General features: G+C 37.0%; 1 protein-coding gene across 1 annotated transcript in view; it reads left to right on the top strand.

The window, feature by feature from the left end:
* The window catches only part of COL21A1 (collagen type XXI alpha 1 chain), a 114,908-nt gene that overhangs the window by 64,946 nt on the left and 26,460 nt on the right, over positions 1–23,502 (top strand). Inside the window, exon 17 of the mRNA XM_075414648.1 lies at positions 2,445–2,498. Within this exon, the coding sequence (XP_075270763.1) occupies positions 2,445–2,498 (54 nt within the window). The remainder of the gene's footprint in view (positions 1–2,444; positions 2,499–23,502) is intronic.

Genomic DNA, 23,502 nt, shown 5'->3' on the forward strand with positions numbered 1-23,502 from the left:
TAAATGCCATTTCAGAATGACAGAGGTCTCCTGTAAGTGGTACCTGCCAGTAATGTGGAAGCCTTGGCTGCCCTACAGCACCTCAAATAGCACCAGGCATTTATGGTTAGGTAACCGAATCAAGCCCCTGATTACTGTAATGAGAACTTAGATCATGAGTGTATCTCTAAACAACTTCAAGTAGAAAACCACATGTAGATGTCTTAATCTGAAGTTAAAGGGGAGAGTGATCACATATATAACACTACAGCAGTAAAAATTGCCTAACTTCACTGTATAACTAAGCATCCTGCAATTCAAAAATTTATTAGGAGAATACATCTAAAATAACAGCCTTTAAAAAGTACATATAAAATTTAACTTTTACTGTAGGTAAACTCAGTATTTCCCATTTTGTTTGTTCTCTTTGGAAGACCTAATGAGGCTGTGTTAAAAGGTAGCAGAGTAACTTTATTGTATGTCAAATTGATGTAGTGCTTTTTTTTAACCGCCCCTAAGTTTACACCCTTAAAATACATAGGTAAAAGTAGTTGTAAATCTTAATTATGAAAAAAAAAATAGTTCTTATTGCTTATTTTTCTGAAGTTAACTTCAGCAACCAACAGCTGAAGGACTTTTTCTTTATTTGTTACTTGGTTTAGTTTTAAATACTCTGACATTAATTTCATTTTGATCTTCAAATCCCACTGATACCTGCCTAGGAATTGTCAATATGTATCTACAAGAGTATGTATCTCTGACACTTGCAAATATGTCGGGCAAAGACAATTTAACATTCTTGAAATGCTCAGGGAAGTTTGTGTCTATGGATGTAGTAGCTACTTGTGTTGCCATTAAAGTCAATGGAGGTCTAACCAGTAACGCCAGTGAAGTCTGGCGATCCATTCAGCTCAAAGAAGGCAGACTTGTAGGTACCAGTTTAGTTGCCTACATAAAAGCATCTGGTGTATTTAAGATGTATTAATGTCTAAAGCATCCTAAGGATGCTGACAAACGTGACGTAAGTCCTGTGGAAAGCCGGTGCCTTTCTGGAGTGGGAGTAGGAACCAAGGCAAGATGCCCTTTGGTATCTCAAATATGACCAAATGTCTATGTGGGGGCGATGAAACTGAGCTCCTGGTAGCTGGTCAGCTGAATCAAGCCTTCATGAGTTGTCTTGACTAGGCTTCTGTTGGCTGTGACAGGAGTTTAGTTACCTATGTGAATTTATTTCAAATGAATCCTTGCCTTATTTTCAATGTATGTATAGACATACATATATACACACAGATATCTCTGCTACGTTGGTGGAGAAATTCCTTCTCCGGTACTACAGGAAGTAGAAAAAAATAATTAGAATTTTTCCTCTCTGGTGTTTGATAACATGGACAGGTAATAGTCACAGTTGTTTAACATAAAATTTTAACTGTCACTGGTGGCCCTTTAGGGTGAAGTATTATGTGGTTAAAGCATGAATTTGGAGAGTATTTTGATCTGGTTTTATGCTTGTAAACAATATACAGATAGTTCAGTATATTAGTCGAGTGAACGTGTGAACATGTAAACCAAAAGACATTTTCTTGACTGTTTTCTTAATTTAATTATTGTAGTACAAAAATATGACATACTCATAAATTTTGATTCATTTTAGAATATAATAGTTAACAGAAGCCATGTTCTTCATTCAAACATTTTGTCAGCTTGACTTTCAGCATCTGCTTGCTATAAAACATTGCTTCATTCTGGGTCTGTAATCAAATTCAGAGCAGTAACAAACAGGCTGTCTTTGAAGGAAATTTCTGCTGGAGCTTTCCTGCTTTCTTACAATGTTCAGTCTGGGAAAGAATGTGGGAAAAAAGTGTGGCTTGAAGCCCAGAGGCTACCCATTGTTACTTCCAGTCCAATTTTTGTAATTTGAAGTTAATTATTACCAGATTATTTTATACATATATATATATATATATATATAAATGGATCTTGCATTTGTTTTATGTGCTTTTATTTCTGAAATTACTCTTAAAATTTTCAGAATATTTTTTGTATCATATATATTTTGAGTAAGGACATAAAGATTTTATCATATCTGGTACTGCTGTATTCTGGAGTGCTTTGAAGTAGTTTTCAGACTATTAGTTGTACCAACAATTAGACAAGAGCAATTTATTACTGGTTTAAGCACTTCTTCAACCTGTAATTGCTGTTCTGATTCAAAAAACAATTGTCTCTCCCATCTCTTTTTGCAAACTGTTTGACAGCTGTCTGTCGGACGCAGCATGAGGGAATGTCGTATTGACGACACTTCTTACTGTCTTTGAAACTGTTTTTAAGAGATGTTTGTTTGATGAATCATGTATATTGGGTTTACGTTTTACTTATCCTAGAACTAATAATTTATTATTATCTTTATTATGCAAAGGAAGGTCTTTTTTTTGAATATTATATTTAACAGTCTTTTTAATTTAAAGGGAGAAGTTGGACAGCCTGGATCTCCAGGCCTAGAAGGACATCGAGGAGAGCCAGTAAGTTATTAAATTGCTGACATTCCCTATGTACTGATTTGTTTGTTTGCTTTTTTTTTTTTTAATTAATGAATGTTGTACTTCATGTTCCATCCATTTTGATTTGGAATGGTTGATATGTCTATTTTTGTAAAAGTTCTTTTTTACTTTGTGGTGTTCATTTTTAAATTTAGGTTTAGTAAAAGAAATAAACAAGCCTTTAAAGTCAAAGATGCTTTAAAAGAAAAGATTGCTATGTTGCTATATAAAACTATATTGCTGTTATACACCAATTTGCATATATGTTATAAAATTGTCTCATTATTGACTTCTTTCCTATTGACAGGATGACATGGTTAGATACTGATAGTTACATATATGAGGAAAGATTCTGGGTGTTTTTAACTCTCATTACTGCAACATGGTCTATGTTCTTTCATAGACTTGTTAATTGCACTTTTAAAGTCTATTTTTTCACTGTCTACCTCGCCCTCTCCTTTGTCCAATTTTATTGGTCTTGTACTTCCTTGCTTCTTGTTACACTGTCTGTGTTATCTCTATCTCTGTTCTTGCTTAGCTGGGGAACATGCTGCTGCATTTTTGTTTTGCTTGTTTGCAAAGACATTGTTCCTCTACCGGTGTTTGGGCAGCTCCTCAGGGCAGCTCGTTTTTTCCTCCTCTTTTTATGTGATAGCTAGGCTTTGTCCTTCTTGTTTCCTTGTTTGGCTTTTTAAGGCCACCAGACTTTGCCTGAAGCAGAGGAGCTGAGATATCTGTAGAAATAGCTGAAAGCTTGGAGTGCCAAGAGAGAGCCAGCTGTCTTCAAACCATCAGTAATTCTTCTGTAGGCTAAGAGCAGTAAATGGAGTTTGGTTGGTGGAACACTGCCTTCCAGATGAATTATATTCTGATTTACATTTTGAATTATAAGATAAGGAGATGCCGCTTTATACATTCAGAAAATTTTGTTGTATTGAGCGTAACACCAAGAGGCAATGTGTGTTGTATGGTACTGGAATCTGGTAGAGAGTAGTGATAACTAAGGGATGGAAATAATGCTCCCAGCTGAAAAATTTTCAAGCTCTTTCATTTAGATTTTTTATATGTTCACCAAAACCTCATAAAAATACTGTGAGTAGACTGCAAAACACTGGGCAATCATTCCCAAGTGACTTTCTTCCCGGTTGGCTGGCTTAAGTGAAGAATACACATAATTCCTCACTTGGCTCTATTTTTTCCTCTTTTTCTGCCCCAAATAACTGTGAGATGTATTAACCTTTACAGTCTATTGTATCTTCAGATGTAAGAAAGACTGAAAGTGAATGTTCATTAAAAAACATGGAATAGAAATGGAGAGGTTTTGGTATATTGTTAGTCAGTACACTATAACAAGTATGTTGAGATAATAACCAGATTTCTGTTGTTTTCCCTTGCCCTGTTTTGTCTTTTTTCATTTTTAGAAAAAATGTTAGTAATTGTGATTTTTTAAAAAAATTAGTTTAAAAAATAGGAAGGAGAAGGCATTTCTGACCTAGGGAAAACTACCTATTTAATACTTTAACAGCTCTCTCTGATCTGATAGCTTTGGTTAAGTCTGACCTATAGCTACTACAGAAATATATTTTGGTTCAAAATTAATGAAAATGTTATATTGTGAAGCATTTATAACAGCAGTGTAGACTCATCAAGTAAGTCCCATACTTCTGCTTTAAAGAGAAACGAAGTGGCAGATTTAAGACATTAAAATCACTGTGAAGTCTTTTAAAATAGAGGAAGACTTCTAATATATAAACAACTAAAAAGATTTACACAATCCTAACAAGGCAAGCCAGATGATTGCACTATGTGGTTCATTTATGAACAGTGGAGGTTCTCCTGAAGAGCAGAGTCTACACGCTGACCAGGAAATTGCCTCGAGGTAGCCAGGAGGAAATGTAAGACATCTGGCCAAACCTGCTTGTCTGCCTCTGTTGCTGACGTAGCACCAGACTGCATGTGCAAACATGGTGCTTCCATCTATTTAGAGCCTGGAGAAGGAGCAAAGGGCATCTCTGTGCAGCAACTTTGTGGTAAAAGTGTGTGCTTGAGCTGTGCAGAATGAAGCTATCCTCAGCCGTGGGATATGTGGGCTCCGCTATTCAAGTAGAGGGTAGTTGGCTTTCATCTGATGGAAAGTGAGCTGGATTGTGGGGGCTGTGAGGGATGTCTTGTGCAACTGGTTGCTTCTGTTATTTCTGTTGTTCCTCCGATGTGCATTTGATGTATAACGTGTAAATGCCTCCTCTCTGCTCCACTTCTGTGCAATTCAGTGTGGTCTTCTCTCGTCGGTTACCCTAGTAGTTAGGGCCCTGGTGTGGGAGAGAGGGACTGAGCTCTGCTGTGCCCTCCAAGTGACAGACAAATAGGCTGCCTAAGGTCAAGACAGGCCTTGGATGATACTGTTGAAACTGTATGACTCCATGTCATTAACCAGCCAGATGCAGCTGTGGCCCTGGGACAGCTCAGTGAGTTGCATGGATACCCCACCCACACAAACGCACATGCAAACAATCTTTATTTCTTCCATTCAGCCACATTAGTGTTAGACATGGCTTAATTTGTTAAGTTGGTCTATATTAAAAATAGCCATCTTCTGATCCCTCTTGCTTCAGCAAATAAAAAATGCATGGCTGCAAAATTAATGCATCTTGAGACAACATCTAAGAGGCAACTGGCTAGGATGGAGAGCACAGTTGAACTGAACTACCAATGCCTCCATCCTCTGAGGTGTGGTTGTTTTCTGGACAACATACTTTCTGGTATATTATTGCTCTTACTGATCCCTATATTTATGAATGGGAAAAAGTAGGTTGCAAAGCTAAGTAAATAATTCCAAGTGATGTGATTGTTTTCCCTCAGTAGTACTATTTGGAACTGAAGTTAGCCAGGCCATCTGAATCCTACCCACTCTGTGTAAGAAAAATGTTTGACAGTATGGACAGAATAATTTAGACAGCATTTAGTAAAGCTAGTATCAAGCTCATTTTACTGATGACAAAAATAGGCCACGCTCCAAGTGGAGTCATGCTGTCACTTGAGTAGTTTAATGGCTGGTCATGTATCTTACTGATGACAAGCTGTTTTGATAAATACTTTTTTTGAGGGGCCAACTGTCTAAAGGATACAATAAATCAGGATTTATTTGAGCTTAATTTTAGCCTGGTTGTGCTTTTTAACATAGGTAGAATTTTGTTAGAGTTCGGTTTCAGTAGAAGCTGTGTTCAACTTCTTGTGTTTAGAATCATGCAGATGGGAACTCTGAAGTGAGTGCTTGTGGGTGAAGCTGGCAAGACATTTATAGCACTCTTCTAGGCTTAGCATAGGCTGTCCTGCCACAAGTAATACATCTGAACATTTGCAACTGCTTGTGTTTACTCTCCAGAAATCATATTTTTCAGAAATACAGCTGCAAACACTTAAAATGGTAGAGTTTGCCCTTAATATTTAGGTCACGTCACAAGCCCTCAGATGTGGCCTCATTTGTGCCAGCGACAGCAGCATAACATGGCTTTCAGCTTCTGACCCGACTCCCGCTCTTATACCTGTACTCCCGGTTTGTCTGTGGATCTCTTATAACTGCATCAGGAATGTCAGATCTAGATCAATGTATTCTCTGAAAAATGTGTATTACATGCTAGGGTATGGTTGCAGAATTCTTCCTGAAATGTGTTCAATACAAACTGAGGATACAGAAATCTCCAGCAGAAGTTGCTGTATTTTTCTTCATAAAGCAGAAATCTTTAAAATACAGTATAGAAACTGGTATAGCCAGCTAGCCTTTATATTTGGAAAGCAAACCTAAAGTTAATGTAATTCTACTGCATCTGTAGCCATGCTGAAATTGATGGAAACAGGAACCAAGGAAAGAAAATTCCTTAGTTATATGGTAGTATGCAGAAGAAAAATTTTTTTTCGTGTTTTTTTCTTCTGTGTACTGTGTAATAACTCCCCTGATCCCCATCCCTCATTGTACAGGTTTCCAGATCTGTTTCCTATGAATAAATTTGCTTTACTGGAACCCTCAGAGCACAACACCTTGAGGCAAGATGGCTAGTTAAAAGGTCTTGTGTTCAGTGTTGCCTCTCTTGTCTATTTTTGCATAGGAAACCATGAAAAAATCAGACACAAACCACAGAACTACTACCAACTGTGTTATCTGTGTACTGACAATATTCCTTAGAGAACCTGTTCTTGAAACAAATGCCTGGCAGCCAATCATAATAATAATATAGGAAATAATGATATTTACTTATTAAAATGTAAATATAGCTGATTCCAGTGAACTTTCTCCTTCAGTACAGCTTTACGCATATCAGACTGTAATTTCATAAACTGACATATATAAATAAGCAAATATTTTGAGAAGGAGGAAATTCGGAAAAATTATATTTTGAATATATTTTCCTGCTGCAACAAAATTTTCTTTCACTTTAGTTGCACCCTTTTATGCTTTTAGCCGTGTGTACATTCTTTTGAGAATCACTGAGGAGAGAAATATTAACACCACAACCACCATATCTGAGTGAAAAATGTGAAATGAATGAATGTTGTGTAAAGAGTAACATCTTTTATAAGATTATTCAATACAGTTAGATGAGTTGCACAGTTTTTAAGGTGTTCACGCCCCTCTTCAACAGATTCTACAACAGATTCAGAAAGTAATTTTAACTAGATTTCTGTACATTTAACTTGGTTAAGTTAGGTAGACCATATGAGAGGGAAAGTAGCCAGTTACCTGTGGAGTAGGATAGTACTGTGAACAATGGAAAACTTGGTAATTGTTTCAAACTATTCATGGAACTAAACTTAATATTCACAGTCAAAACCTTTGCGATAGTGGAGTGTAAGAGCTGGGTTGGTCTGTTTAGGAGGAAAGCTACTATTCTACTTTAGTAAAATAGCTCGAATTTTATGCTTTTAGTGGTCATATTTATCATAGAATCATAGAATAGTTGGGGTTGGAAGGGACCTTGAAAGGCCATCTAGTCCAACCCTCCTGCCATGAGCAGAGATATCTTCAACTAGGCCAGCTTGCTCACAGCCCCGTCCAACCTGACCTGGAATATTTCCAGGGATGGGGTATTTACTACCTCTCTGGGCAGCCTGTTCCAGTGCCTCACCCCCCTCATTATAAGAAATTCGTTCCTTATATCCAGTCTAAACCTACCCTCTCTTAGTTTAAAATCATTATCCCTTGTTCTGTCGCAAATGGCCTCCTAAAAAGCCTGTCCTCATCTTTCTCATAAGCCCCCTTTAGGTACTGGAAGACTGCTATAAGGCCTCCCTGGAGCCTTGTCTTCTCCAGGCTGAACAGCCACAACTCTCTCAGCCTTTCCTCACAGGAGAGGTGTTCCATCCCTCTGATCATTTTTGTGGCCCTCCTCTGGACCTGCTCCAACAGCTCCATGTCTTTCCTGCGCTGAGGGCTCCAGAGCTGGACGCAGGACTTACCAACTGTATTTGCAGAGTTGTTTCTGATAATAACCATATTTGAGAATGCAGCATTATGTGTGAATACTTTGTCAGTCCTTTCTTCCTACTTCACAAATAGAAGGAGCAGCGCAGTGTGTTAGTCTTGACTGAAACAGATGATGACCATGGGCTGAGATAAGTGGAAGTGGAAATACTTGCACCACATGTATGCACAAATGTGTTTTTCAGTGATCACAATGATATGCTTTTCTTGATGTGCTTCGTGTTGATGTTATGTTGGTTTGTACCAGTTTTAGTTAATAAGATGCCATTTACTCAACATATTTCATATCTGCATTTATATACCGAGTTATGAAATACTGCAGTTAGAAATAAATCTAAAATCTCTGTAGTATATCTGTGCAACAGGGTCTGTAAAAAACATCTTTCTTTCTGGAAGTGTAACTTCTTTTATTTTTTAATGCACCTAGTCTGATTATTGTTGTATTTCTGTTTTTAATCTCTCGGTGGATTGAAGCATAAAAATCCCCTTGTATTTCCAGTTTTAAAAAGATCATGTGTTGTGTGGATTTAATACTTGTTAAAATGTTTCATAGACTGCTAAATACTCATTCAAGTTCTATACTGCCTTAAAGGAGGCTGCTATAAAATAACGCTCTCTTTTTAAATAATGTATTGAGAAGAAATTACTTCCTGTCAGTCTTTAAGAGAAAAGTGGTCAGGAGACTCAGCACACTGATTGCTGTGTTTAGATCTGTCAAAATTCTTAGCTTCAAATCTAATAATCATGCTTTTCCACTGGTCTGAGATGCCTCAACAGTAGCAGCTGAATGCTGAGCACTAGTGGCCTGCTTTTCGAAGGTGTCAGCATTACAGTCATAAGGGAAGTAAGGACTAGTGTTTGGTCTGCAAATGATGTCTTCTGGGTCTCAAAAGAATTCTGTTTCTTTGTTGAAAATTCTGACTTTGATCTGTTAACACATTTACATATAAATTGAAATGGTTATTCAGGTGGAGTGTTTTTTCTACATATGCGACTGATACAGTAAGACTATGGTAGGCATATGTCATATACAATTATTTCTTTACAAGTAGATTTGGTTAGTTGAATTAGTTTTTTAATGATTGTTTCTTTATAGCTTCATCTGATTTCTGAATTGGTGGAGTAGACAGGGCAGAGTCTTGCTGATGACTTTTTGATTGCTGGAGCTACTATAACAGATGTTAGTTTGTTCCCACTTGATGACAGCTTTGACATCACAATGCATTCAATAATCATTCTTTAATTACACAGTGCTTGCTGTACGCTCAACTACATTTTTTACACTGAATGCAGGTTTTCCTGTCAGTTATAACTCTTAGGTGCACTTTAGGTATATATATATTGTTAAGAGACTTTATTTGCAACCTAGGTTATCTTTTTCCTTCTGACTGACAAGTTATTTTAACTAAGTTCATTCCATACTACATTTTCAGCAGAGTTAATTGCTGTTGAGAAGATAAATAGGAGAATGATACTGTAAAGAAACAGGTGACTAAGGACTTCTGGAACTTCAGGCAGACTGGTCTGAACTACTCTGTTACTCCCAGTTGACAAAAATGATATAAGACATGACAGCATAGTTGCTGATCCAAAGCCTATTGAAGTTAATGGAAAGATTCCCATTGAATTCACTCTGGACTGGGTCCACAATAAATGCTGTCATAAACTTGGACTCACTGACCTAATGCAAGTTGGAAAATAATGCCTGCTTTTCTAAGTTGTAAAACTAACAGTTCTCTCCCATCTGATTCTCACTTACTGTCTGTTCCTCATGATTTCTAATTTTTAAATTTCTGTCTTCACACACTATGCAATTACATTAATTATATTAATTTTCTCTAATTCTTTAGTGTATTTTTTATTTTGATTTTGTCTACAGAGAGTTAGGAAAGTGTTATTTTGGGATTTTTCCATTTAGTACAATATCAAATTTGATAACTTTCGAAAGTCAAGTGCCATACCTTGCTGCCATTTTTTTAATACTATTTTATAGATGCAATGTTAACTAAGGCAATTTCTTAAAAGATGTAAGGAAATATGAAAGCAGCTGTAGTTGTAAGCCTATTATGGACATGAATGGAGTGTGCTATGAATAGTTATAAACAGTACTGAGAGTATGTTTTATACTTGTATGCTGTAGTGACCTTTTTATGGCTACGTTGGCACTTTTCTTACTAATTCATCTGTTGATAGAAGTTACGTACCAGCATTCCTCCTCCATTGCAGCTGGTTTGTAAAGATAGTGATAGAAATACCTCTGACCAATATGTTGTACCAGTTTAAAACCTCCCTGTTGACTCACTGAGCTGTATTACAATAAACAGATGCTTGTCTTCTGTTAAAATGTCTCTTAATAATTTGCTAATCTTGTATCAACTAAAAAATCAGCGTGATTCTGAAAGAATTGTCCTACAGCAAACACTTTAAGGTGCGTCCTTGTTAAAGAGTGCGGTAACTGTCTTCTAAGCACAAAATTAGTGGTAGGGCTTATTTATTCGTATTCCATGAGTGATTCCAATGAGCTAGTCCTGTTCATACACAAAACCACAAACTCTTCAGAAGAGTGTGATTTTTTGTGTGAATTAAAATAATTTTGGGTATTTATGGAAATTTTCATATAGGGACATTAAACTTGATATTATGCTTATTAGTAATCCGCACTAGAAATTGGGATTTAGTTCCCAGATGAAGTGCTTTGGCATAAGCTTTTACTGTCTGTAGAGTAAGAGCTGTGACATACATTGTTCCACCTGTGGTTTTTCCAACTGAGGGAGTGAACATATTTACTTCGTACTGCAATTTCAGCCTTCAGCTGTCATGTTCTCAGCTTGGCTAAGATGTAGTCTAGAGATTCAATATGAAACTAAGAGTGAATCAGCTGGGCAGTATGGATGTATACAGTGCACATCAGATATCCCCTCTTGTGGTAGTATTACTCAAAAATACATATAATGCCCATTTAAAGGCTTGTGCATTTAGGAGACTGGAGTCCTTCACATCAGTTGCAGAGACCACAGTATGCATATATGTGCTTACAAACATCACCACCTTTTTTCTGAGTACCAGAAACTAGATTTTCTTAGTATTAATATTGCAGTGGGCCTTCAAATAGAGATGGTTTCTTGGTATTTGAACATTATAGCTATACAATTTGACTTTTAATGCATTTTTAAGTGGGAAAAAGTCAGTTTACTATAACAGTTTATTATTCAAAAGCATTCCCGATGAGTTGGTTTATGTTATTTTGAGCAAATGAGGTACAGATACATTTCAAGTATACTAGCTACCATAGTACTGCTTGGTCTGAAAAAAAGACATTCTAAAAAATTACTGGACTTGAGTGAGTGGAGATTTTTGAAAAGTTGAGTGGACAAATCCACAGAACTGTAAATTGATCCTGTAATCTTTATCAGAAATTTCTTTGCTCCCGAATCTCAGTTAAAAATGTGATTGGTTGCTGAATTGCCTTAGATTAAAGAATAAAAACTATGTAATCTCTGTGCATGTGTGTGAATCCAGTGTGGCTTTGTCTGGGTAGCTGGTTCAGTTAGAAAGGTTAGAAGTTCTTTAATGATTCTTTACTTTTCACATAAGCTTACTAAATTATGTGTTTGCTGAAGGGTTTAACCTAATATGATCTGATCTAATACTTGCCAGGTATAATGGGTTAATTCACCCGGCTAAGAAGAGAATAACTGCTAAAGATCTTGAAAGTTATATAGTATAACTGGTATAAAATAAGTATGCCTTAAGTGACTTAACATTTGCTTCCTTTGACATGTGATATTTAAAAAAGGACTCATTTGCATTCTTTTGGATCCAGCTTATGTCAATAGTAATACTTAGGGCATTCCTGAACTTGTGTGCTAATTTAATGCATCCAAGAAAGGCTTTTCTGAAGTAGGAGATGCTTGAAGAGAATGTTTGGACTGGTATGTGTTGTGTATTGGGCTGACATCTGCCATTTTAGTGCCAGGAAAGTTGGTATTTATATTTCCAGTAAACAATGTTTCACATGTGCTGATTAATCTTGAAACAGCAACATGTCTTCATTATTCTTGCTTTATAGTTTTCTTCTTAACTCCCACGGTTTTCAGGAAACACTTCAAGACACTGTCAAATCCTTCAGTAATATAGATAACACATTGCAGATTACATCTTTAAGAATATGGATTTTGTATAGTCCTCAGCAGAACCATTATGCCTAAGATCAGGAAAATAAATATATGCATAGTGGAATACTTATGAGTTTGAATGAATTTCTGACAGCCAAAGAACCAAACAGTCCCTATTGGGTGGCAGTACCATCACAGGATTTTGGCTTGATACAGTCATACATGCATCACCTTTTAAGCAAAATGTGGTATGACAAAGTATTTGAAATCATTGAAGTAACATTTTTGGAGTTTATTGGGAAGAAAGAGCAAAAATGAAAAAAAGTTCTTTTGTAAAAGAGAAAATATTTGAGAACCGGTGGAGTAAATGTCCAGTTTGTGGATTGTGCAGAGGAGTTACAAGTAAGTAATATGTAAGATATTTTTTTCTCTTTAAACATTTTGCAGCAATGCCAGCTGTATTATTTGTGTATTTGTCTATGCTGTTTCCGCTGTAACACATATTACAGAGGTAGGATATAAAATATCTCAGTTTCTAGTATGTATACTAATAGAATTAAAAATATTTTTAGCAACAACAAATGGTCATTTAGGCAGCAGATTTTAAGCAAAAATGCAAGGCATAGAACATATAAATTTAGTTTACCAGATTATAAATAAGAATGTCATTTTTGAATTGCTTTCATCTGTAATTCACAGTGATTGTGTTCAAGATTGTTCAGCAGCTGTGTTCAATCACACAGAAAGTGTCATGTATGTTGGACTATTTTAGGCTGGAAAATGCTTGAATATGTAATTAACATATGTCTGTCCGAAGTGGCAAGTCACTAAACACCATGCTTGCTGTGGTCTTTCATTTTGTCAGATCCTAGAAGCAAGCTACAGAAAATCAAGATGGATCTGGATTTTTCTGGCATTGTTTTAACATATGCTGCAAAATGGAAATGTTTTGAATCTTTAAATGTCAGACAATGAAGTTTTAGCTCTGAGATTATAATTTATGGTGAATAAAAGCAGAGTGTGAGTAGGTTTTTTCCCCCCCCATTTGTGGTGTATAAATGCAAAATTCAGAGCAAGGTTTTTAAATGGTTTGTTGATAATTCAGGTACTCACAGGCAATGCTTTAGGACCTAGTGCTTCACAGTGCAAGTTCTGTTTGTGTGTGCATTTTCATATTTCATTTTTAGGCACACACATTATCAATTGTCACTGGTTTGTGTCATTGCATTTTAACATAACAGTAATATAAAATGTGATTTGAATCTTAGCAGTACGGCTCAAGGACAAAGTTCTCGATGTATTCATATGTTCCACAGAGCACGAGGACTTGGTGTTTCAGGTTTCTAGTGAAAATGCCCTCTTCTTGGTATGAATTATGTCTGTGTTAATGTTCATACTAAAAAATAATCAAAAGAAGTGACATCTGAATGCCTTTAGCACATCCACTAAGTATTTCCATCTTCCTTTCCTAATACACTATGAACAGTAGAAATTAGCATTTTGATTTACAGCTGTTGTGGTTTTGCCTCAATTTGCAACAAAAGAACCACGCAGTTACTCTCTCACTCCTTCCCCCTCCCCAGTGGGATGGGGAGGAGCATCAGAAGGAAAAAAGGCAAAAATTCATGAGCTGGGATGAGAAGTTTAACAGAATGGCAAAGGGAGAAGAAAACATCGATCAATAATACTGATAAAAAGCGTATACAACATGCAATGATCTCGCCACCCGATGGTCAGCTTGCTCCTGAGTAGCAAGAACCTCTCCTTCAGCCAGCTCCCCACTGAAATACGGAGCATGACATCACATAGTATAGAATATCCCATTGGGTTGGCTATTTGGGTCAGCCCAACCAGCTTGTTGTGAAAATTAACTCTATCCCAGCTGAACCCAGAACAACAGCTTAGGTAAATATCTGCTGGAGATTCCTGTGACTCTGGAGACAAAACAAACTTTCCTCAGCTGATTGTTGTACTTAGAAACCAAGCATAGGCAGTACGCTATGAATGACGAAGACACTCAGTTAGAATGTAGCAGCCATAAATATTTGTTATATCAGTTGATTTCATTTACATATTGCTGTTCTGTTCTGTGCTTCTCAACATGTTTATGCTGAGTTACTTAAGCACAAGTAGAAAGAGGATGTTTGACTTCCCTTGTTCTGATGCAACTTCAACAGGGTAGTAACAGGGTAGCCAGTTTTCTTGCTAATCATCATTCTTCTTCAACATATGAGACAAGCCAGAGAAGAGATTTGCTGTGCCAATTTCCTCAGAAGGTGTGAGTTACAGCCTCCTTGAGAACTGTGGTCAGGGTGGTGATATGAAGCAATCAAGCTGTTACTCTTACAGGGCTCTACACTTACAGGTGCAGTTAGTGTTTTCATTTTTGTGATCTATATGTATTAAAATTACAGTGAGTTGAAGCTATGGAAAATCTTGTCAAATACAGGCTGACTTCCCATCCGTAATGAAACAAAAAACTAAACAATCTTAAATCAGAGTGAAGATGTTTCTGCTAAGATGAATATAACATGATGGTATAAGACCTCTCCTTCTCAAAGTCAACCCCCCCCCCCGTGATAAAAATGTATAATTTTTCATTTGTACCACATGTTTTATTGCAAGTCATCATTATTATATGTGCTATAACCAGCATTTTTTTTTCAGATAGATAATATTAAAATTGTCTATATTTGTTCTTAGCCATTGTTGTGAAAAGATTACATATCACAAATCAAATAGTACTCTGGGCTAACGAAGCACAAGGAATGCAGTGTTTGTGGGATCCTGTTCTTAGGCCAAGCTTAAAAAAAAAAAAGAATTTAGGATTTTGGCACACTTTACTCATATTGGACCAATATAGAATAAATTACAACAGGACCAGCAAAACCAAGGTTATTGGATCCACCAAGACCAAGAATGAAACAATCTTTGACTCCTACTGTGCAAATTAATTTTTGCTTTAGTAATTAGTTTTAGTAATGAAATTTAGTCTGAGTGATTGCTATGTGAGTCAAGGTGGGAGTTTCACTCTTCGTGCTCTGGAAGGGTTTGATCCTAGTCTCTGCACCAACTTTTCTTAGCTATTTCTTAAACAGATAAGAACTGCCAAGCAGACTCAGGCGAAAGGAATTATCACAGAACTTTTTCTCTGACAGTGGATTGGAGTATCGAGGTAGTGGGCCTATGTGAACCTCATGAGGTTCAACAAGGCCAAGTGCAAGGTCCTACATCTGGGTCGAGGCAATCAATACAGGCTGGGTGGATGAAGGGCTTGACAGCAGCCCTGCCAAGAAGGACTTGGGGGCACTGTTGGATGAAAAGCTGGATATGAACCACCAATGTGCACTCGCAGCCCAGAAGGCCAAGTGTATCCTGGGCTGCATCAAAAGCAGCATGGCCAGCAGGTCGAGGGAGGTGATTCTGCCCCTCTACTCCTCTCTGGTGAGAGCGCACCCAGAGTCCTGCATCCAGCTCTGCATTCAGCGCAGGAAAGACATGGAGCTGTTGGAGCGGGTCCAGAGGAGCGTCACAAAAATGATCTAAGGGCTGGAGCACCTCTCCTGTGAAGACAGGATGAGGGAGTTGGGACTGTTCAGCCTGGAGAAGAGAAGGCTGCGGGCTGACCTGATAGCAGCCTTCCAGTACCTGAAGGGGGCCTACAGGAAAGATTGGGAAAATATTTTCAGCAGGGCTTGTTGCAATAGGACAAGGAGCAATGATTTTAAATTGAGGGAGGGTAGATTTAGACTGGATATAAGGAAGAAATTTTTTACCATGAGTGTGGTGAAACACTGGCACAGGTTACCGAGAGAGGTAGTGGAGGCCCCATCCCTGGGAACATTCAAGGCCAGGTTGGACAGGGCTCTGAGAAACCTGATCTAGTGGAAGATGTCCCTGGTCACTGCAGGGAGGTTGGGCGAGTTGACCTCTAAAGGTTCCTTCCAACCCAAAACTTTTATGATTCTATTCTATGATTCTATGTAGAAATTATGGGTTTTTTTGCCTGTTATTTAGTGCCAGATTCCGTCTGTCAGAGCTTTTGGGACTTCCTTAGCTAAAAATGCATGCTGGCCCATCCTACTTAATAGCCAACAATGGACCAATTTTCTAGTAATTTTGCAGTCTTTTTTGGAGCACAGTTTTATTGTTTTCTTTTGCTACATCCTGTGACAAGCTTCACAGCATGCACCATATGGAAGAAAATGCATGATTTGTTTTTAAACCTAGTCACTGCTAATTTAACTGAGTGTCTCCTCACTACAGCAAAAGGGGGATGGCTGAAAATTGCATTCTTCCACATCAGTGCGACCTATGTGAACAGAACTGCGATTCTTGTAGTGTCAGACAGCCAGGTGTGATGGGTACAAGGAACAGAGCAGCAGACAGTGCTCTTTGAGTGCTCTCATGCTGCCATCCTCAGATTGCCCTCTCTTATGTCTGCAAGGTGCTCAAATTGTGTGACCCATCATAAGCTTTTCTCCATAAATTAAGTAGTGGTGAAATTTTAAAACGTTTTGAAGGCATGTAACTGCTTGAATGTGAGTGTTTTTACAGGTAGAGTGTGAAACATGGGTCAGTTTGTCAGCTTTTAGAAGTCTCTGTAAACTTTTTAGGCAGAGTGGATGTTGGTTTGCGCAGTCCGTAAGGCTGGTGCCTGGCGTGGCGGGCACATGGAGGACATCATGACGTCACCTGCAGGGCTGGGGACTTGGATTTTGTCTGTCCACCTTTGGATCCACAAAGATTTGAGAAGTCTCTTGCTCATATTATTTGGAAGGGTGTTTACAAGAAACAGTGACACCAGTTTCAGTCTGTGACAGGAGATACACAGTTTTCATTTTCTATTACTATTTCCAGCTTTCAGATTATAGTTTTGCAAGGTCTGTGTTGTTGGCAGTGCAACAGGGGGGTCACTGTGTTCCAGATTTAACATATGTATGTTTTATTTTTAATAACTGATTTGCCAAAAAAAAGTGTTTGCAAACTCTGGTGTTATAACTGCAAAGATCTTGGTAATGCTTTTTCCTTTCCTACATTTAATTTAAAGCTGCTAGGCTAGTCCAGTGGATGCTCATTATGTCTGTGGGAATGCTTCTTTGTATTTAGCCTGTTTTTCTTTGTCATCAATTCCAACTACTTAGTAGTAGCAGATGCAACTTCATTGAATTTCTTTTACATATATTTTGTTACTTTCCCCAGGAGAAAGTTTTAGCCATTATCCAAATAGGGTTGTGTCTTTCATTTTGTTAGGATTATCAAGGATTTGCTGTAATCTTTTAGAAAGTATCTGGGCTGTTGTACTTATATCCAAATTATGGCTTGACTTGTAGTTTTTTACATACCTCTAGTAAATCTCTCATGCATCATCAAGTATGCTTCTTCAAGTAAGGATCAGTAATACATAAACAGTCATATTTTTCAGGTGTTTAAAGGGATCATGGGAACATCTGAGTAGATAGATATCTTCTGTGAATCTTGTTCCACTGCTGTAATTCATGCTGTAATGTCTTCCTAGAATCTGAATTGCAAATTTTTCAGAGTGGAAGGAGCCATTTCATTGAAACATAATTCAGAGAACTCATATACACGAGGAAAATAATCTTTTTATCAGTAGTCATGAATTTTATCCATTTTAAACCTGATCCTTCAGCCGACGCTGATTAACAGTTACCCTGTTGGAGAAAGAGTAGGGTCAAAATTAGGACCATTCTGGCAATCTTCTTGAAAAACCTATGGACTTTTTAAAACTGAAACTCTGATCACAGTTTCTCAGTGCCTTGCTGGGAGTCTTTTATGAGGCTTGTGTCACTGTTGGAATTATGAATGATCGTTAGGGATACAGAATCACAGAATCACAGCATGGTAGGGGTTGGAAGGGACCTCTGTGGGTCATCTAGTCCAACCCCCCTGCCAAAGCAGGATCTCCTACAGCAAGCTGCACAGGACCTTGTCCAGATGGGTCTTGAATATCTCCAGAGAAGGAGACTCCACATCCTCCCTGGGCAGCCTGTTCCAGTGCTCTGTCACCCTCAGAGTGAAGAAGTTCTTGAATTTTTGTTGTGTAAATGGGCAACAGCCTAGAACGTGACCATGTTTTGACAAAAGTTTCTAAATGTTATTCAGTTGATCCATTTTTTAAAATTTATGTGATTTAAACAATGTAGAGTCACAGCAAAATAAACTCACTGTCCAACCTCATTAAAAAAAAAATGAAAGCAGATACTATCTTAAGCCATAAAATAAATCATAATATTTACCAATATTAACAATAATAGTAGAGAAGCTGGTAGATTTTTTTTGTCCTAAATAATGACCTTTGAAATAAAGGGTCTATGCTTACCTTACATGTTACTGCTTTTTCATTTTTTTCAGAAGGTCTCACTATTTAAACAGGAAGTATTTTTTTACCATAACTTTTAATATCATTATAATTTTTGATAGAGAAAAATGATATTATTTCGGGTATTTTGTCTTGATGTTGAAAGACGAATGGATAGTTTGAAAAACTATTCCATAGTTATTTGTCCTAGACAGTGTTTATCAAGTGTTTGACGCTTTACAAAATAAGTCCAGATGTATTATATTCAGTGAGGAGCCTGTTTAAAGCAGTATGTTGAAAGAGTACAGTTTTGTATACCTACCCTAAGAAAATAAGATAATAATAAGGTAATTATACTAATGCTCTGCATCTTCTTGGGGAATTCACTGCAAACCAGTTTGCTCAAAACAGAGCAGCTTTTGGAAATATTCTGTAATTTTGCATCTTCAAGAGACAGAGTTTTGTGATAATGGAGAAGTTATCTGTAGTCTAGAAACTCCTACTTTCCCTACTAGAGCTGTCAACCAGTACTGAAGAATTAAGTCCTACCAGAGACTGAAGAGATGGGGAATATTAAATAGAGTAGCAGAAAATAAAGAATAGAACAGGCTAATAGATATTAATTTTAGGAGTAAAATAGTTTTTGTTTTGTTCTGGAAAAAGTTTTTATGCATGGTTTCTTCTGCTGTTCACGAGCATAAAGTTAGACATGAGGGACGAGCAAATGATCCATAGTACTAGCTAGAAAAAGTGGGAGAAACATTTTGAGAAATATAGCTTGTGGCTTAAGTAAAAATGCTTGCACCTTGTTGATCCGTATGTAAGACCTCAGGCAATTTACTTAATGGATTTTTTTTGTGGGGCTCCATGGAAAAAAATACATCTGTTTAGTATAATCCAAAACAAAAATAGACACTTCGTGATTAATGAAAGCTACAAGAAAGATTTTCCAGGGGTTGTGAAACCATGTTCCTTTTACAGTTAAATCCATTATATCTGCCAGGTATTATCAAAGAATGGACGATTTATTTAACTTACTACAACTGGGATAAAATAGAATATTTATACAGAATATTTTAAGTATCATCATTGAAGCTCATCATCACAACAGAAACAAATTCATGCTTTGGGGTGTTCTGAAGTTCCAGCTGCAGCTGAGGGAGACTGTGTCAGGGGATTTAGTTGCATACCCAAATAAGCTTCATTTTGTGATGGAGTTGTGAGGGCCGTGGCTAAGCATTGCTATTTCTTGCAAATAAAGCATACCCATAGCTCCTTTTACCTTTGGATATCCTTTTGACTTGTGATTCCTAGCCAATGTGAAGACTGTCAGAAGTTTTTGCTATCTGAGCCTGTAGAGACCTGTCATAAAGGTATATACAAACAAGCAAAGCAAAAAAAAAAAATTTTGCTTCAGAGAACAAGTCATCAAGATGTGGGATTTGGTCACCTAGGCATTGGCACTGAAAGCTATTTGAAATGTATGAGGGCAACTGCAACATCTGGGATGTATGACATGGTTCCAGGAGTAGACTGACATCTTTTTCAAAGGGTAGGTCGTCTATCTCACAGCACATTCAGTGATACCAGAGATGGTTTCAGTACCTACATGGCATGAAGTGTCGCTTTAGGTCCTGAGTGTACCCCTCAAAGCCTCCGCAGGTCTGTAACAAGAGCTTAGAAAGCTGATGGGCTTCTAGGTAAACATAGGTAACACAGGATGGCAGAGAAATGATTAAACAGACAAAGGAGGCTGAGTAAAGGGTAAAGACAGCAGTGTCTCAATAAATAAAAAATCTCGGTTAGCTGCCAGACTGGTACATGATCACAGTAGTTTTTAGGCACAAACTCAGCAGTGTGTGATAAAACTGCAGTTGAGAATCTTTAGAATAGACGCTTTTTTAAACCAATGAATTAGGTTTACTAGACTATCTTGCTGGCTTTAAATTTCATGTGACTATAGCACTTGCTGATAATGGCTAAAATAATGAATAATATTATAGGCTTTTATGGGGCAAGGGAAGACTTCCCATTTAAGGAAAAATTTCAGAGAAAGGAGAAAGGTATTTGAGTGAAATGAAGGTAATTAAGAAAAGTCAGATTAAAGATGCTGAAAGAACTAAGGCAGCAGTAAGGCTTGCAATAAACTTCATTTTAAAATATGATAAAACACTGAATAAACCTTACATGAAATTTGACATAAAAGAAGAGGGGGAACAAATTTACTGATTCAGAAGTGCAAGATGGTCCAACTCATGTAAGGACAGAAATCACTAAAGTGCAGTAGATGCTTAGATTTTTAGCTATTCTGACTAGAAATGTAATGCTATGTTTTATTGGTATTGCAACTGCATATGTGATAAATACAAACCATTTAAAATAAGTTTTCTGAAAAGACAAAGAAAAGAAAATCTAGAATTAGAACGCATTTTTCGTATTTCATATGAATAAAATGTTTATTGATAGCTTTGTAAAGGACATCCCCAAAGGCAATTTTTTTCCGTAGGCCAGTGAATCATGAATTATTCCACAGCATTGATTCTGTTACTCCCAGTGGGTGGCAGTTTTCCCATTTGTAGTAGTTCCAAACATTGTGTTTCCCTTAGTAGCAGAAAAATTGCATGATGAATCTGTTTCATATTAAGTTTTGATTAAACACAGTTATTTGCGATAATTTTAGTTACAGTATACTCTTCACAAAAATTATGTTTTTGTCTTGCAAATGGAGTAAAGCTAGTTGCTTCACCTCATACTTTAAAGTAAGAATGCATTTTTTGATTATTAGAGTCAGGTTTCTTTGATAGTTTAGTTAGTGTTATGTAACCCTATTAAACAAAACTTCCTAATAAAAATGCCTTATTACTCATGGTGGACAAAAAAATGCTCAGATTTTGAGGATTTGTAGTGCATGTGAAATCTCTGTTCAGGCTCTTGACCTAGAAGTTAGGGAAGGAACTCAGGATCTCTAAGCTACTTTTTCACTTTGTCTTCTGGTAAAGTGAAAATAATTCTGATTGGCATAACCAGGCATTATCCATGTAAAAGGAAGTAACAAATTGGGAATAGATAATGAGAAGGAAAGCAAATTTAGGTTTTTAGGCATCCTTGAGCTGATCCTACAGAAATTAGTCCTTGTAATTGCTGAACCATGGAAGCTATACAGAAAAATAACTCTTATGGTAAAAAACTCATTCTTTATGACCAAATTAGCCACTTCATTCTCCTTCTGTGCCAGCTGACATGTGGAGAAGAGCTCTGAAAATCTCCACCCCATGTACTCTGGGAATCACTCACATTAGCAGAAGTGATAGATTCAGTCTTAGATGAGTTAATGTTGATGAGCCATAAGAGAATTTTAAGGGTCTGGACCGGCTTCTACTGAAGTAAGAGCCCGTTCCCTGTACTCCAGTAGTGCAGGGTCTATCAGAAGAAAAAAAAAAGGGGGGGGGGGAGTAAATATTACTTAATTTTACAGTCATTCTTTGAGTTTTATCCTTCTTTGCCACCAATGTAAAGGTAAAGTTAAATGTCTTGTATCTGCAATTTCTTTTAGCCAAGAAAGTTCAACACAGCTCAGTGGGATATTGTGTTTCTTCTTTTAGCCATGCTTATATAATGGTAAATAATTCTCTGTGTTGGATAAGTATATGGAACTGCCATCTCTCAGCCCTGCAAATAGCATAGAAATGTAACCATGGAAAGCTTTGGTGCCTCCTTTCGGTATGAGAAGGTTGCTGCCTGGTGGGGGTTTTTTTCAGCATGTATGAAATTCTATTTTGTATTAGAGGTACAGAATTTTATAGTTTAGTTTTATATTTTACAGCTACAGAAATTAACCGTTAAATAATTATACTGAGAACTCATGGACAAGTCTGGAAGTTCCTAAATGTGGTGATAAATATTTGTGCAAAAGATCTAACATGGTCGTGGACAAAAGTTTAGCAAATATATGTATGTTACACAACATGAACGGAAGTCATATAATGAGACGTTATTTTCCAGTTCTTTTTATCATGTTCTTTGGCCTCGTCTTTTAATGATAGGTACACTGGAATTTTGATGACCTGAAAAATGCTCAGGATGTCATAGTTACTAACTCATGTGCCATTGACCAATGAACTCTTTCTGCTCATTATTAACTAGAAGCGGGGTGTAAACTGCAAAACAATGGAGCTATCTTTTCCAAGCCAGTGTTGCACAGATGTAATCCATATGGAAGCTATCAGCTTATTCCTGGCTGTTACATTCATGTTTTTTTTTTCCCACAGAATGCATTTGGTTTGGTGGTGTCTACAATAGTCCTCTTCTTTTCACTGCAGCACATTAATTTCAATATTAGAATAAAATGTAAAGTCTGTAAGCCAAATTCTTGCTGCAAATTAATGGTGGTACAAGAGAGAACAGTGTCTGCCCAATAAATTTGAAGAGTTTTAGAAAGAAAGATACCTGTTTTTTTTTTTAAAAAAAAAAGCTTAACTGAATGTAGACTACAGTTTTAAGTGTATACGGAGTTTTGTTTTAAAACTGAATTATGTTCAATTAAATGATCACTATAAGAAAACTGAGATACACTGTAGAGCTAGATAAGCAATGATGCTAAGGAAATGACAGAGATTTTCAAGGTGGAAGCTATCATACATCAAATGTAATTATATGTAATTATAGCTATCTCTTGGGTTATGTTATAGTCACTGTATTTTAGACAGGAAAATAAGATGTGCCATACTCATGATCCTGTTGACCAGGACTTTTACTGGAAGAAGATGTGCTCTAACTTATGTGAGAAATCTTATGGATAGTGAAAAGTAGTTTCTTTCCTGTGTTAGTCAGAGTTCTCAGTACAGCATTGCAGCCCTTGATGGGAACTGGGAGCATCTGAGCCTGCCCAATGGCAGACATGGGCTCCTGGCGTGAAAGCACTGGGGGCAACTGAATGTTAGTGTTTCATTGTATCCCCAGGTGAAATAGTTTGCATGTTTCCAGCTGCAGCTCTTTTCTCTTATGTGTTTTTTTTTTTTAATTTTCTGTTTACTGCCCGTATTTTGAACCCCAGTCAGATGGTAAATGTTAAAT

Source organism: Opisthocomus hoazin, chromosome 2 (assembly GCF_030867145.1).
Source record: "Opisthocomus hoazin isolate bOpiHoa1 chromosome 2, bOpiHoa1.hap1, whole genome shotgun sequence".
Lineage (NCBI taxonomy): Eukaryota > Metazoa > Chordata > Aves > Opisthocomiformes > Opisthocomidae > Opisthocomus > Opisthocomus hoazin.